General features: G+C 43.7%; 1 protein-coding gene across 1 annotated transcript; it reads right to left on the bottom strand.

The window, feature by feature from the left end:
- Positions 1–3,123: 3,123 nt before the first annotated feature.
- On the bottom strand, positions 3,124–12,841 carry LOC147105276 (putative G protein-coupled receptor 139). The gene is made up of 2 exons (XM_086011795.1): positions 12,748–12,841; positions 3,124–4,088 (listed from the first exon to the last, which is right to left on the bottom strand). The coding sequence occupies exons 1-2, from the start codon at positions 12,839–12,841 to the stop codon at positions 3,124–3,126; spliced, it is 1,059 nt and encodes a 352-aa protein (XP_085867921.1).
- Positions 12,842–13,046: the final 205 nt, after the last annotated feature.

Below are 13,046 nucleotides of genomic sequence, written 5' to 3'. Positions count from 1 at the left end.
ATAATCTGTTTTTGTGATGTTGATTGAGGGATAACTATTGGCCAGGACACCGGGGATAACTCCCCTGCTCTTCTTCGAAATAGTACCATGAGATCTTTTACGTCCACTTGAGAGAGTGGACAGGGCCTCAGTTTAACATCTCATCTGAAAGACAGCACCTCCGACAGTGCAGCGCTCCCTCAGCACTGCACTGGAGTGTCAGCCTAGCTTTGTGCTCAAGTCCCTCGAGTGGGACTTGAACCCACAGCCTTCTGACTCAGAGGCGAGTGTGCTACCCACTGAGCCATGGTTGACACAGCTGAATGGATAATAATAAATGATAATATATTTAAAAACTGTGAATACATTTTCCACCCTCTGCCTTTTTTTTGGCAGGACTGAGGTGGGAGGGCATGAAATGGCTGAGGGTCGAGGGACCTGTCCTGCCAGGTTGCTGCCCATTTTTATGGCCCGATGTCCAGCTAGTAGTGCTAGATGGCACACAAAATGCCCGCCCGTATATGGTAGGCATATTGTAATGATATTCAAATGATGGAAATATGTAATCGACATATTTTTCCATCATTTCACTATAGCAATGCTGGGTGCAAGTTATAGCTGTTCATTCTTGGCACCCAGCATTACTCTGGAGAATGAAGGTGACCTTTAAAATTAAAATGGAGCTTGTTATAAATCTCATCATTCATCAAAAAACTACTCGTGAAATAATGCTGGATGGCCAGCTGGTGGCGCCATCCAAGGAGTATAAATACTCAGGCGTCGGCCCCAGCTTTCAGGGACATTTTGTAAAGACAAGGAACTAGTGAAGTACAACTAGACCTCCATGTTCTGAAACAAGTTGATTAAAGCCTTGCTTTATGCTCAAACCAAGTGCGTAGTGAGTTTTATTACATCAGAGCTATTGATTGCATAGGCTTAGGCGTGGCTTTAAAACAAAATAATATTTTGCTAAAAATTGAACTGGCAGTTTAGAGGCCACTGGCCATGCTACTCAGAGGCTTGTCACAGCCGATCGCTCTCTTCTTCCCCCAATAGGTGGACTACCCCGCAAAGGCTGGGGATCCTGCCAAAATGACTTAAATAACCCCAAGGCTGGAAAACTGGCCGGGGTCAGGAGTAGGCCTTTGTATTGGGCGAATGCTGAAGATGCGTTTGGATTCTGTTATAGCTGAATGTGTAGCCCCTGAATGCTAATCAGTGGTTTCAGATGACATAGTGGCCTAAATAAGACAATTTAATAAGGCATAAAATATGGAGCACCGGCAGTTTATAACTACAGTCTGAATTCCAGTATGAGAGCACAGCCCTGTCATAGTTGTATTAAAAAAAACTATTTGTGCATTTTGAATTCAACTTTTAGGCACCGCTTGCGCAGCTGCCAGCTCTCAGTACACCCAGCAGCAGTCAGTGTGCCCCTGACTTTGATGCACATTGACATTCACCAAAGGGCACTGACGCCTTATAACAAAAACAAAAGGGCATGAAGAAGTGCTTAGCAGAACTTAGCGCACTCATTATGTGTTAGTCACAATCAATTGAAAGACACATGCGATAAAGGCATTTAATCTCATTGCAGCAAATTTTGTTCTTTGGTAACCTAGTTACACATACGCACAGTGCTTAAAGGATGGCTATGTACAGAATTAAAGGTTACAGAAGAAAGACACAACGTGTGAGGAATTGTCCCTTTGTACATAATGTTCCCGAATAATACAATTACTGTCAGACAATAAATTCTTACTAAAAGGGCTTCACACAATTTTCAAGGAGATGGCCTTTTGCTAGTCTACATTGGCTGGCTTTTACAAAATATTACCCAACTTACACAGCAACCTTTTTGACAATCAGAGCCATACTAAAAAGTTAAGAGATTTAGGCCATATGCAAAATTATACACAAAAGAGCTGCATTCATCACTGCTTACATTTACAGTGAAATTATTTTTCACATTGAAAGAGACTGTGCTAAAATAGAGTATATCAAACTGTTTGTACATCCTCACAAACACACAATATTATTCGTCTACATGTAAGATAATGCTACTAGTGGACTGTCCTACTACTTAAAGAGAAAGGTAAGGCTATTTTTTATTCAAACTACTTGCCTGTTTTATCCTGAAAAATAATAACAAGCATAAATATCCTGTTTGACTTTATTTAGAAAAAAGTATTTTTATGATTACTGTATTTTCACGATAAAAAGTGGTAGTATCTTGAATTTTAAAAAATCCCCAAACTTGCCTTCCTCTTTAATGTGCAGTTTGTTTCTTGTAATGCATTATTATGGATAATGTGCTATTACTGCATACAATATTTTATATGTTACTGCTAGTACAGCTCAATGTAACGGTATGCAGTATTATAGTAACTGTGATATGGCACCTTTAAAAAGTAATTTTCAATAGGACCCCAGCGCTAAGGAGTAACAGTGAGATGTGGCCTCCATGTAAATACACTAGTCATAATAATAAAATGTATCCTAAAAGGTGACAAAACTCTTTTTTGCTTAGGATGTTGACATTTTTACAAAATTTTGCATATTTGTTTGAATTCCTAAAGCAACAAAAAGGGGCCCAGTAATGCCTACCTGGCTGATTCCTGTTTTCAAGTTGAATATGCTTGGCTGGGCTCCCCCCTTAACTCCTCAAGTTCATCTAGCGAGTAGCTGAGCCATACTGACCAGGGAGGTCCCAGGTTCGATCACCAATCTGTACTGAGTTAGTTGATCTCAATGAGGGCAGCAGCGGAGGTGCTACACTTGGCCTCAGCACTCCTGGTTTAGGAAGGAAACAAATCAGGTAAAATTCCTACTCCTGATCACGATTAGCAAGCCTGGTTAGAAGTGGATGTTGGGAAGGACAGGATTGTCCCCTACAAGATACACTGTGACGGTATATTTTCAAATGATCTTGAATATGCTTTGCTACCAACCTCATATCTTAAACCCCAACCTAAATACTCTGAGGCAGGAAGTTCAGGCTTATATCTTCATAACCCATGTTGAAGCAAATGCACAGCTTTGCAACTTCCTTGGATGCAGCAATTAGTTTCCAGATGGGGCATAAATGCATGGTTCGGTATTCCATTGAAATGTGTTACACTTTCCAATGTCTTGTCCATGTTGTTAGAGCTGATAGATGGCAGTTGGGGAGTCCGCATGCAGTTGCTTGCAGTGTTTGCAAGGGCACAGCATGGCTTTTGCACAATATAGCAGCTCTTTCCGAAATTTGGATTGCGTGCATGCATACAGATACATGTTAATGGCCATGTTGGTCAAGCCAAGCATAGACCCAATATCAGCAACAACATTGATGGTGTGCGAATAGTCTGCCCGGTCAATATCATAGTACGCTATACGAATGATAAGCTGAGTAACCAGTCGAGTAGCACATAAAAGAGCAAAACTCATTGAAACTGTGATCAGGAGGACAATAGATTTTGTTTTCTGAGCCCTGAAATAAAGAGAACTTGCTGAGTTGCCTATTCCTTTCACTTCACAAGAGTGGTGCACCTTATTGCTCTGTACAATCAGCCTAAGCGTCAAACCATTCAGTGTGAAAATAATTATAAATGGAATAATATAATCTAAAACTGTTTGAAACCACACCAGGCCTTGAACAAAGAAATGTGAGATATTTCGTTTGTAAACACATACATATAGAATTTTGTACGTCTCAGAAGCATTGATAGGAATCGGTTTGGCTTGAGAGTGATTAGACCAAAAGTAAGGAATAGCAAGCAAATAACTTAAGACATAAGTGAGAGTTATAACCATGATGGCACATCTTGACGTGCATAATTTAGTTTTGGGTCTAAAACTACTTATGGCAATGAAACGTTCAACTGTGAAGGTCACCACAAGCCAGACTGAAGCGTTGTACGCACCATAATTAAAAATGTCCCTGATAGTGCACCATGGATCTCTAGCCCAAAATGGTTCAACAACGTGGAACCTGAGGACTAGCTCAATTATTACAATTAGAATAAGCACCAGGGTGTCCGCGACTGAAATTGCCATCAGGTAATAAGTGCTTGATTTGGAAATCATGCAGTTCCTTTGCCAGAATATTAAGAAGGTCACAATGTTTGCTGAAAAATAAAAAAATATAAAAATTAACACTGTATTTAGAGCATTACTCACTTTATTACAGAAAACATCAGTAATTCAGATTTTTTAAAATCTTTGTTAGAACATACGAATCTAAGAACACAAGAAATAGGAGCAGGAGTAGGCCATTCAGTCCTTCAAGCCTGCTCCGCCATTCAATAAGATCATGGCTGATCTTCTACCTCAACTCCACCTTCCTGCACTATCCCCATATCCCTTGGTATCCAAACCTCTATCGATCTCTGTCTTAAATATACTCAATGACTGAGCATCCACAGCCCTCTGAGGCAGAGAATTCCACAGATTCACAAACCTTTGAATGAAGAATTTTCTCCTCATTTCCGTCCTAAATGGCCGATCCCTTATTTTGAGACGGAGACCTCCAGACTACCCAACCAGCGGAAACATCTAAAAGTAGTGATGCCTTCAAATTGTTATATTATTTAAAGCTGTAGATTCAAGCCCTATACCAGGGGTTTGAACATACAATTTAGGCAAAAAGTCTAATCACTACTGAGGGAGTACTGCATTGTCAAAGGCACATTCCTTTGGATAAGACATTCAACTGAGACCCAACCTAGCCCATTTTAATAGTTCAGGTGGATGTGACGATCCCATGGCACTATTTGAAAATGAGCAAGGGTCCTGACTAACATTCTTCCTTCTACCAGCACCAGCAAAATAAATATTAGTTGGTCATTTATCAAATTGCTGTTTGTGGGATCTTGCTATCTCAAAAAAAGAAAATGGCTGCTATGTTTGCCTGGAGAAAGAGAGACATTGAACTTCATGTGAAGTACTTTGAGATATTTCTGTGAGATGTGATAAGGCCTGATATAAATGCAAGTCTGTAAGAAGGATTTTTTATGCTTTTTCTGTTGTCAAGGTTACCAACTTCTGATAAGCACAAAATCTCATGAATATATTTTGTTATTAAAATATTAGCATGTGGAATAACAATGGGGTGTAGTACACTGAAAGCCTTTATCCAGCATTAGATTACAGCCTGTGATATGGTGCAACTGTTATTTTATAGAATATAAATTAACTAGTATATCTTGTAATAATTTAAAAAAACATGAGTAACTTTGAAGTATTGTCAAGTATAATAAATGGTATTTGCCATTGTCACATTCGGCCTTTTTTCCATGACAGCTACTGGTACGAATATGAATTTTAATAATTTTTTTGGTGAATTTGTCTTGGATGAAAACTACTTTTGATATGATCTATCTTTGATGTAGTGTAGCAGTTAAAACCATTTTGAAGGCATCACGACTTTTAGATGACATGACCGGAGGGGGCACCGTGAAAAGAAAGTCTTCAATACATCACACAATCGAAGAGGCAATGATACAATCTTCTCATTTTTAACACTACAATACTGGAAGAATTTGTTTCCTTATAATATTTTAAGCAAAATAGTATTAATGTGCTTAATACTGAAATGCATCTGTAATTCATTCCAAAATCACTTCAAATGTTTAAAAAATAGTTCCTTGCTGCAGCATCATCGCCAGTCATTTGAATCGAAAATATATCAGATATATTTAGAGAATAATCTTTGTTTAATCTGAACTGTTTGATTAATGCAGTTTATTTAACATTATAATTCTACTCATTTGCATTAAAGATTTAGGGGGCGCAAAGGCCTTTTGGCCCGGCCGCGGCACTGACCACGCCTCCCGCCAAATTCCACGGGAGGTTAGCGGCGGCGCTACTGGGTTGCGCCCCGATCTGAAGCACCCGGAGATCCTGACGTCATCTCCGGGCGCATCGCCCCAGTAGCGCCCCGGCAGACAAATTCCCCTTCACCCCCCAGCAGCAGCGCCGGGCAATTGCAGCGACTGCTGCAGAGGACGCGAGCAGGGCGGACGGCCGCTAGCGGGGGCGGAAGTTAAAGGCGAGGTGGCCGGCTGCCCTGAAAAAAGTGTCTTTTTAAAAAAAATTTTTTTTTGTTCCGGACGCGGGGTCCGTGCTGTGATCGGTCAGCCCGGCACTCTGAAGTGCCAGGATGATCGCGCAGCACCCCCGCTCCCCGGTGCTGCAGGTAAGTTAAAAAAACTGCAGGGTTCACAGCGTGGGGCCCTTCCCTTTAATTCAGGTGTGGCGCTGCTGAGCTGTGCGCCCCGGGTCGCCAACATCCCCCCCTCTTGCGCTCCAAGAAGGAAGTGGAGCGCTTGATTTAGCTCCTCTCTTGGAGCAAAAACTGGGGCCTAGAAATTCAGTTGGCGCCGCGCCAGGGCTTTAGCGCCGGAAAGTTAGCGCCGGCGCTAAGTCCCCCTGCGCGCGCCAAAAATTCAGTAGCGCCGCGCCCAAACGGCTGCCGGCGCTACTGAAGGGTGTTTGCGCCTGAAAATGGGCGCTACCTGCCGCATTGCGGCGCTATTCTGGTGCTGCGGCGCCCGATGCGGTGCGGCAGGCTCGGGAAGTGCAGGCCTCCTCCTTCAGTTAAGGAGGAGCTGCCTGCACCCGCCCGCTGGCCGGTAAAATCTTCACAAAAATGAGCCCGGCACCTCGGGGAAGTGCCGGGCTCGCAGCCCAGAAGCATCTGTTCCGCGGGGGGGGGGTGGAGGAGTCCGGGGAGGGAGGTGCGGGCAGGCGGCCGGCGGGAAAGCGGCCGACCGCCGCGCGACCTTAATGCGCCGGCGCAAACTCCTGTAAGACTCGGTTGCCAGAGTCTTAGTTGCGGCTGCCACGGGCGAGGCGGCCGCAACTCAATTTCGGCGCTGGGGCCCGTCACCACGGCAACCGGGACGCTGCGCACACCGATGACGTCATCGGTGCCGGCGCAGCGCAACCGGTCTACCGCCGATGGTAGGGCCCCAGGGAATTTCTGAACCGGCTGTAAGTCCAGCGCAATGACCTCTAGCGCCGCAAAATGGGCACAAAGCCCACTCAATTTCTAGGCCTGGGAATTTTAGAAAGGCTGAAAGAGGTTAGCGCTTGACGTTAACTTATCCAGCTTTTCTGATTTAGCACCACAAACGGGGCTCGAGGGGAATTTCTAGCCCTCATTGTGTGACTGAGTTAACTTTATCCGAAAAGCTTTATATAGCTTAAAAGGCACCGTATCCCCATATTGCCGGGTTTGCTGTGGGGTTAATGCCTCAAGAAGCAGGAAGAGTTACCCCTAAACCCCTGCTGTAAAGTTGGTGTATTTGCTGCCTCTGGCTGCCCACTTTGCAGCAGGTGCTATCTACACAGTGCAACAATTTCAATTCATTTTCATGTTTTTCATTTTAATTTTAGAAACAAAGATAAAAACAAATTAGGTTGTGGCAGCAGACACGATCAGGAATGCAATGAGGTCATCACAAAGCTGTCATGTTTTCCGAACTCTCGGAGCGTTAACATACCCACAAGACACGACATCATGTTGGTACTGTGCTTTTAAATGAAGCTTATTTCATTAAAGTCTTACACACAGACATGTACTCACATGGAATTCCAATCACAGCAAGAAGAGGGTAGAAGACTTTCTGCAGCTTTATCATCCAATGTTCTTCATCCATTTTAAACATTAAAGCTCCCAGCCTCAAAGAAGGGATGTCCACTCTTCCTACAGCCTTCTCATTTCTGATATTTTAAGGTACTTTATTGCTTTATTTAATGTTGTCATTTCTCTCAGCAAACAGAGCAATGCTAGGTTTAATTTTAATACCAGTAAGTAATGGGCAGTCTTATGTGAATCCAAGTGTTAATGATTACCTGGATAATCATTAAGGTGGACAATTTAATGCTAGATTTCCAATGTAATGATATCATAAAGTTCCTCATGATTAAATTCATTCAAACTGTGCCATCTTCTTATTGCTGAATATTCCTGGCAGCAGCTGTTGTGGTAATAAACTGACTGTTGTGTGTCTTTCAAACAATTTCCTTTACGTTGGTTCTGTTTTCCAGTCTCGTCGGCCATCTAGTTTATTCCGGATATTGAAAGTTAAATTTTTATGAAGCCATGTGACTTTATACTGTGGGTCGGTTACATCTCTATGAAATGTAACATTCTCTTTGGTCAAACACTCTTGACCATATACCAGTTGATCTCCTGTGGTGCTCATCTGAAGCACAAATTTATCAAAATTGTATCTTTTTTCCCCCTGTAACTGTTTCTCTGTGACTCTGTCTCACTAATTCTTTATGTTTTTATCTCTGTCTGTATGTTTGTTTCCCACACTTTCTATCGGTCTCTCTTTTTCTCTCTGTATGGATCTCACACACCTCATGTTGCCATATTTGAATCTGTCTCTGATGCTTTTTCTCATTTTTTTCTCGCTTTTCTGTTAGTCTCTCCTTTCCTCTGCATCCTCTGATCTGAATGTCTCTTATTCTTTCTGTTTGCCTCTCATATGCTTTCTGTCTATACATCTGTCTTGCTTTCTGTATGAATTTCCCTCTCTTCCCCTTTGCCTGCTCCTCCCTCAATATGCCTTATGCATAGGCATGGTCAGGGAATGGTGCAGGGTGATGCATGGTGCCAGTAACAGGAATAAGGCATCGCACATGGAGTATGTGAGCTAGGGTAATCCTTGAGGTAACCCTTAGTCACACTGAGTCAGGGAGAATAAGGATGCCTCAATATGACTGAGGGTTTCCTCAGAAATTACCTCACCTCACACACTCAGCACTTGATACCAAATGCCTGATACTACCACCAGCATTTATACCCTCCTTCACATTGTTTAAGAATAGAGTGAACAGCAGAGGAGTCAGAAGGGACTCTCGGACAACTTCAATCATTACTGCCACCTTGTAGAACGTTTTTCAATTGTTATCACCTCTAACGTTCAGCCAGTTTTCAACATAGTTGGCTAATTTGTGGTTAATTCCATGATCTATATTAAAAGACTCATGTGCGGTACTTTATCAAATGGCTTCTGAAATTCCAACTAGTGTATAGTGACGAGATAGCCGTCCTCCAGTGGAATTTTTCAGAGTTACAGTAGATTCATGAAGTATAACCTATTTTAGAACATAAGAACATAAGAAATAGGAGCAGGAGTCGGCCATTCGGCCCTTCAAGCCTGCCCCGCCATTCAATAAGATCATGGCTGATCATCGACCTCAACTTGACTTTCCTGCACTATCCTCAAATCCCTTGAATCCCTTAATATCCAAAAATCTATCCATCTCTGTCTTGAATATACTCAACGACTGAGCCTCCACAGCCCTCTGGGGTAGAGAATTCCAAAGATTCACCACCCTCTGAGTGAAGAAATATCTCCTCATCTCAGTCCTAAATGGCTGACCCCTTATTCTGAAACTGTGACCCCTGGCTCTAGACTCCCCAGTCAGGGGAAACATCCTCCCAGCATCTACCCTGTCAAGCCCTGTAAGAATTTTATATGTTTCAACAAGATCACCTCTCATTCTTCTAAACTCTAGAGAATATAGGCCGAGTCTACTTCATAAGAGTACTGATACCTTCTTGAAAAATGCCCTTGTTCATTCTCTCCATTATTGATAAGAAAAATGGCCTAAAAGTTCCTTGATTTATAGCCCAGTCCTTTGTAGAATATCAGGATAACAGGTCACCATCTTCCAGTAATTGTCCTGGAATACAGCTGCTGCATTTGTGGAGTTTCTGATCAATTTCTTCACTCACATCCTAGGACTGGCCCAACGCCAGCCAAGACCAGGTAGAGACTGCCTGGTGGCAGGAAGGAGGTTGCAGCTGGGCCTGAGAGTTTAGCCGATGCTAAAGGCTACCAGTTGGCAAGGGACAGGTTGTGGACCAGGGAGCAGTGGAGAAAGGGCAAGAGTCTGGGCTTCATATTACAGGCCAATTTTTGTTTATGGCTTCCCCCACAACAAACTTTGTGGCCACTTGAGAATTTGCAGAGGAACGTTTGCCTCACATTTTTCAATGGAAAGCATATCCACTGTGCTGATTTTAACATATTACTAGTTGATCTCCTGTGGCTTAGCACAGGTAGTCAAGACCGCATGAAATCTTCAGGTGAAGCGGGGTTAGATGGAAGGGCATAATTGGACCAGGATGCACAGATGTAATTGTGTTGCCTACATTGGCTCCCGGTTAAGCAGCGCCTCGATTACAAAATTCTCATCCTTGTTTTCAAATCCCTCCATGGCCTTGCCCCTTCCTATCTCTGTAATCTCCTTCAGCCCCACAACCCCTGAGATATCTGCGCTCCTCTAATTCTGCCCTCTTGAGCATCACTGATTATAATCGCTCAACCATTGGTGGCCGTGCCTTCTGTTGCCTAGGCCCTAAGCTCTGGAATTCCCTGCCTAAACCTCTCTTTCCTCCTTTAAGATGCTCCTTAAAACCTACCTCTTTGACCAAGCTTTTGGTCACCTGCCCTAATTTATCCTTATGTGGCTCGGTGTCAAATTTTTTGTCTTAAAATACTCCTGTGCAGTGCCTTGGGACGTTTTACTAAGGTAAAGGCGCTATATAAATACAAGCTGTTGTTGTTGTTGATTGTGCAACCCACACAATTTCACGAGCCCCCGAGCAGATCCAGTGAAAGAACACTTACACAATGGTAATAGCTGAACCCAGATCATTTAATCAGCTATTTTTATATTACCTATTCCAAAAATGCCTTTTCACGATTATACATGTGCGGAATTGACACCAGATTAAGTAGGTAGTATTTAGTATCGTTGTCTGGTAAAATGGAGGGGTCCCAAACCGAACATTTGCACAGGGCCCCCCACAAGGCAAATGCCGCTCCTGCATTTCCTTGAGGGTCTCAATCATCTGGTCTCGGTATCTCATCGACATTTAAGTTTCTGCCTAACCCAATGTTGACTTCTTCATCTCAGATCACTTCCTTGTATCGCTCTCCACCCACATCCCCCTTCCCCCTCCCAACCCTACTTCCTTCTGTGTCCGCCCCTGGAAAAAACTCTCTCCCAACTCATTTACAACTGCACTTTCAAAATCCCAACTGTCCAGCCTTTGGCCCTCCACTCACCACGACATTTCTGCAGCTACCGATCCGCTCACCCACACCCTCACCACCACCTTTGATGCCCTGGTCCCTATTAAAACCATTACGCTCTCACCCTGGCCATTCCCCCTGGTACGGCCCTTATCTCCGCTCCCTTAAGTCCAAGGGAAGCAGACTTAAACAGATATGGCAGACAACTGGTTTTAGCCATTCACCGCCAGATCTGGCTGGACCACATAAAGCACTATCGGGTCCTGCTCTCGTCTGCCAAAACTGCTCAATATTCCAGGAACATTCTGGAATGCAAAGATAACCCCAGCTTCTTTGGAGCTCATGGATTTCTTTTTCACTAAATTGAAACCATCCGATCAGCTACCACTGTCACTTTCCTCCCTTCCCCTAGTCCACTGGGTCAAACTTCCTTTAAGGTTCCCCCCTGTCCCAGTCCTGAATTTATTTATTTATCCAGTTTTTCTCCAAAATCCCCTCATGCATCTCTGAGTTCATCTTGTCCATGAGACCCATTTCCTGCTCCCTTGACCCTATTCCCACTAAACTGCTGACCACTCAACTTCCCTTCCTGGCTCCCATTTTAGCTGACATTGTTAATGGTTCTCTCTCCTCAAGTACTGTCCCCCTCTCCTTCAAATCTACCGTCATCACTCAAAAAAACAACCCTTAACCCCTCCGTCCTTGCATACTACTGTGCATCTCCAACCTCCCTTTCCTCTCCAAAGCGCCTGAATATGTTGTCGCCTCCCAAATCCGTGTCCATCTTTCCCAGAACTCCATCTTTGAATCCCTCCAATCAGGTTTCTGCCCCTGCATCAAAACAGCTCTTATCAAAGTCACAAATGACATCCTATGTGACTGTGACAAAGGTAAACTATCCCTCCTCGATCTTCTCAACCTGTCTGTAGCCTTTGACACGGTTGACCACTCCATCCTCCTCCAGTGCCGCTCCAACGTTGTCCAGCTGGGTGGGAGTGCCCTCGCCTGGTTCCATTCTTGTCTATCTAATCACAGCCAGAGAATCACCTGCAATGGCTTCTCTTCCCGCTCCCGCAATGTTACCTCTGGTGTCCCCCAAGGATCTATCCTTGGGCCCCTCCTATTTCTCATCTACATGCTGCCCCTTGGTGACATCATCCGAAAATACAGCGTCAGTTTCCACATGTACGCTGACGACACCCAGCTCTTTAACGTAGTAAAATGTCCCAAGGTGCTTCACAGGAACGTTATCAAACAAAATTTGACACCGAGCCAAATCAGGAGGTATTAGGGCAGAAAAGAGGTAGGTTTTAAAGAGCATCTTAAAGGAGGAAAGAGAGGTAGAGAGGCAGAAAGGTTTAGGGAGGGAATTCCAGACCCAATTTACAACCAATAAATTACCTTTTGAAGTGTAGTCACTATTATTATGTAAGCAATTAACCTCCTTATTCAGTCTTTAGTGTCTTGCACTTGCTTTTTTTTCCTATTTCCTCATATGAACATATTTTCTTCCCCATCTCTTAAAAGTAGTAATTCATATAAGTCACCTGCCTTTCCCCCAATTTGAGACCCCAGCGGAAAAAATGACAACTTGTACATAGGCCGCATCCTAAACTCGTTGTCCACTGTCCTCCCAAGCGATTTCAGCAACTCTGGCACACAACTGGATTAGTATCTATCACCAGATCTGGCTGGACAACATCAAGTGCTACTGGCCCTCGCTCACCTCTGCCAAAACCACCAACTACTCCAGGATCATCCTGGAGAGCAAAGATAACCCTTGGTTTCTTTTCTACACTACCAATTGTCTCCTTAAACATCTCTCCCTTGCCACTTCCACCCTCACCTCCAACAAGTGCGCTGAGCTCATGGATTTCTTTGACATTAAGATTGAGATCATCTGTTCAGCTGCCTCCACTCCTTCCACTTGCCCAGCAAACCAAACCGTCCCTCAGGCACACTCCACCCTATCCCTGAACCCGGATCTCTCTCTTGTTTCTCTCCCATCTTTCCTCATATGCTGTC

Source organism: Somniosus microcephalus, chromosome 18 (assembly GCF_052327205.1).
Source record: "Somniosus microcephalus isolate GS21.2 chromosome 18, FLI_Smic_1.0, whole genome shotgun sequence".
In the NCBI taxonomy this organism is placed as follows: domain Eukaryota; kingdom Metazoa; phylum Chordata; class Chondrichthyes; order Squaliformes; family Somniosidae; genus Somniosus; species Somniosus microcephalus.
The sequence above is the reverse complement of the archived record's forward strand: the minus strand, read 5'-3'. Positions and strand labels throughout refer to the sequence as shown.

Bases quoted from the DNA above. Each gene is read 5' to 3' on its own strand.
- LOC147105276 (XM_086011795.1), bottom strand. From the start codon at position 12,841: ATGTTTAAGGAGACAATTGGTAGTGTAGAAAAGAAACCAAGGGTTATC. The intron at 4,089-12,747 runs GTGAGCGAGGGC...TTTATTTTTCAG, and splicing joins AGTTGGTGGTTTTGGCAGAG to CAAACATTGTGACCTTCTTA.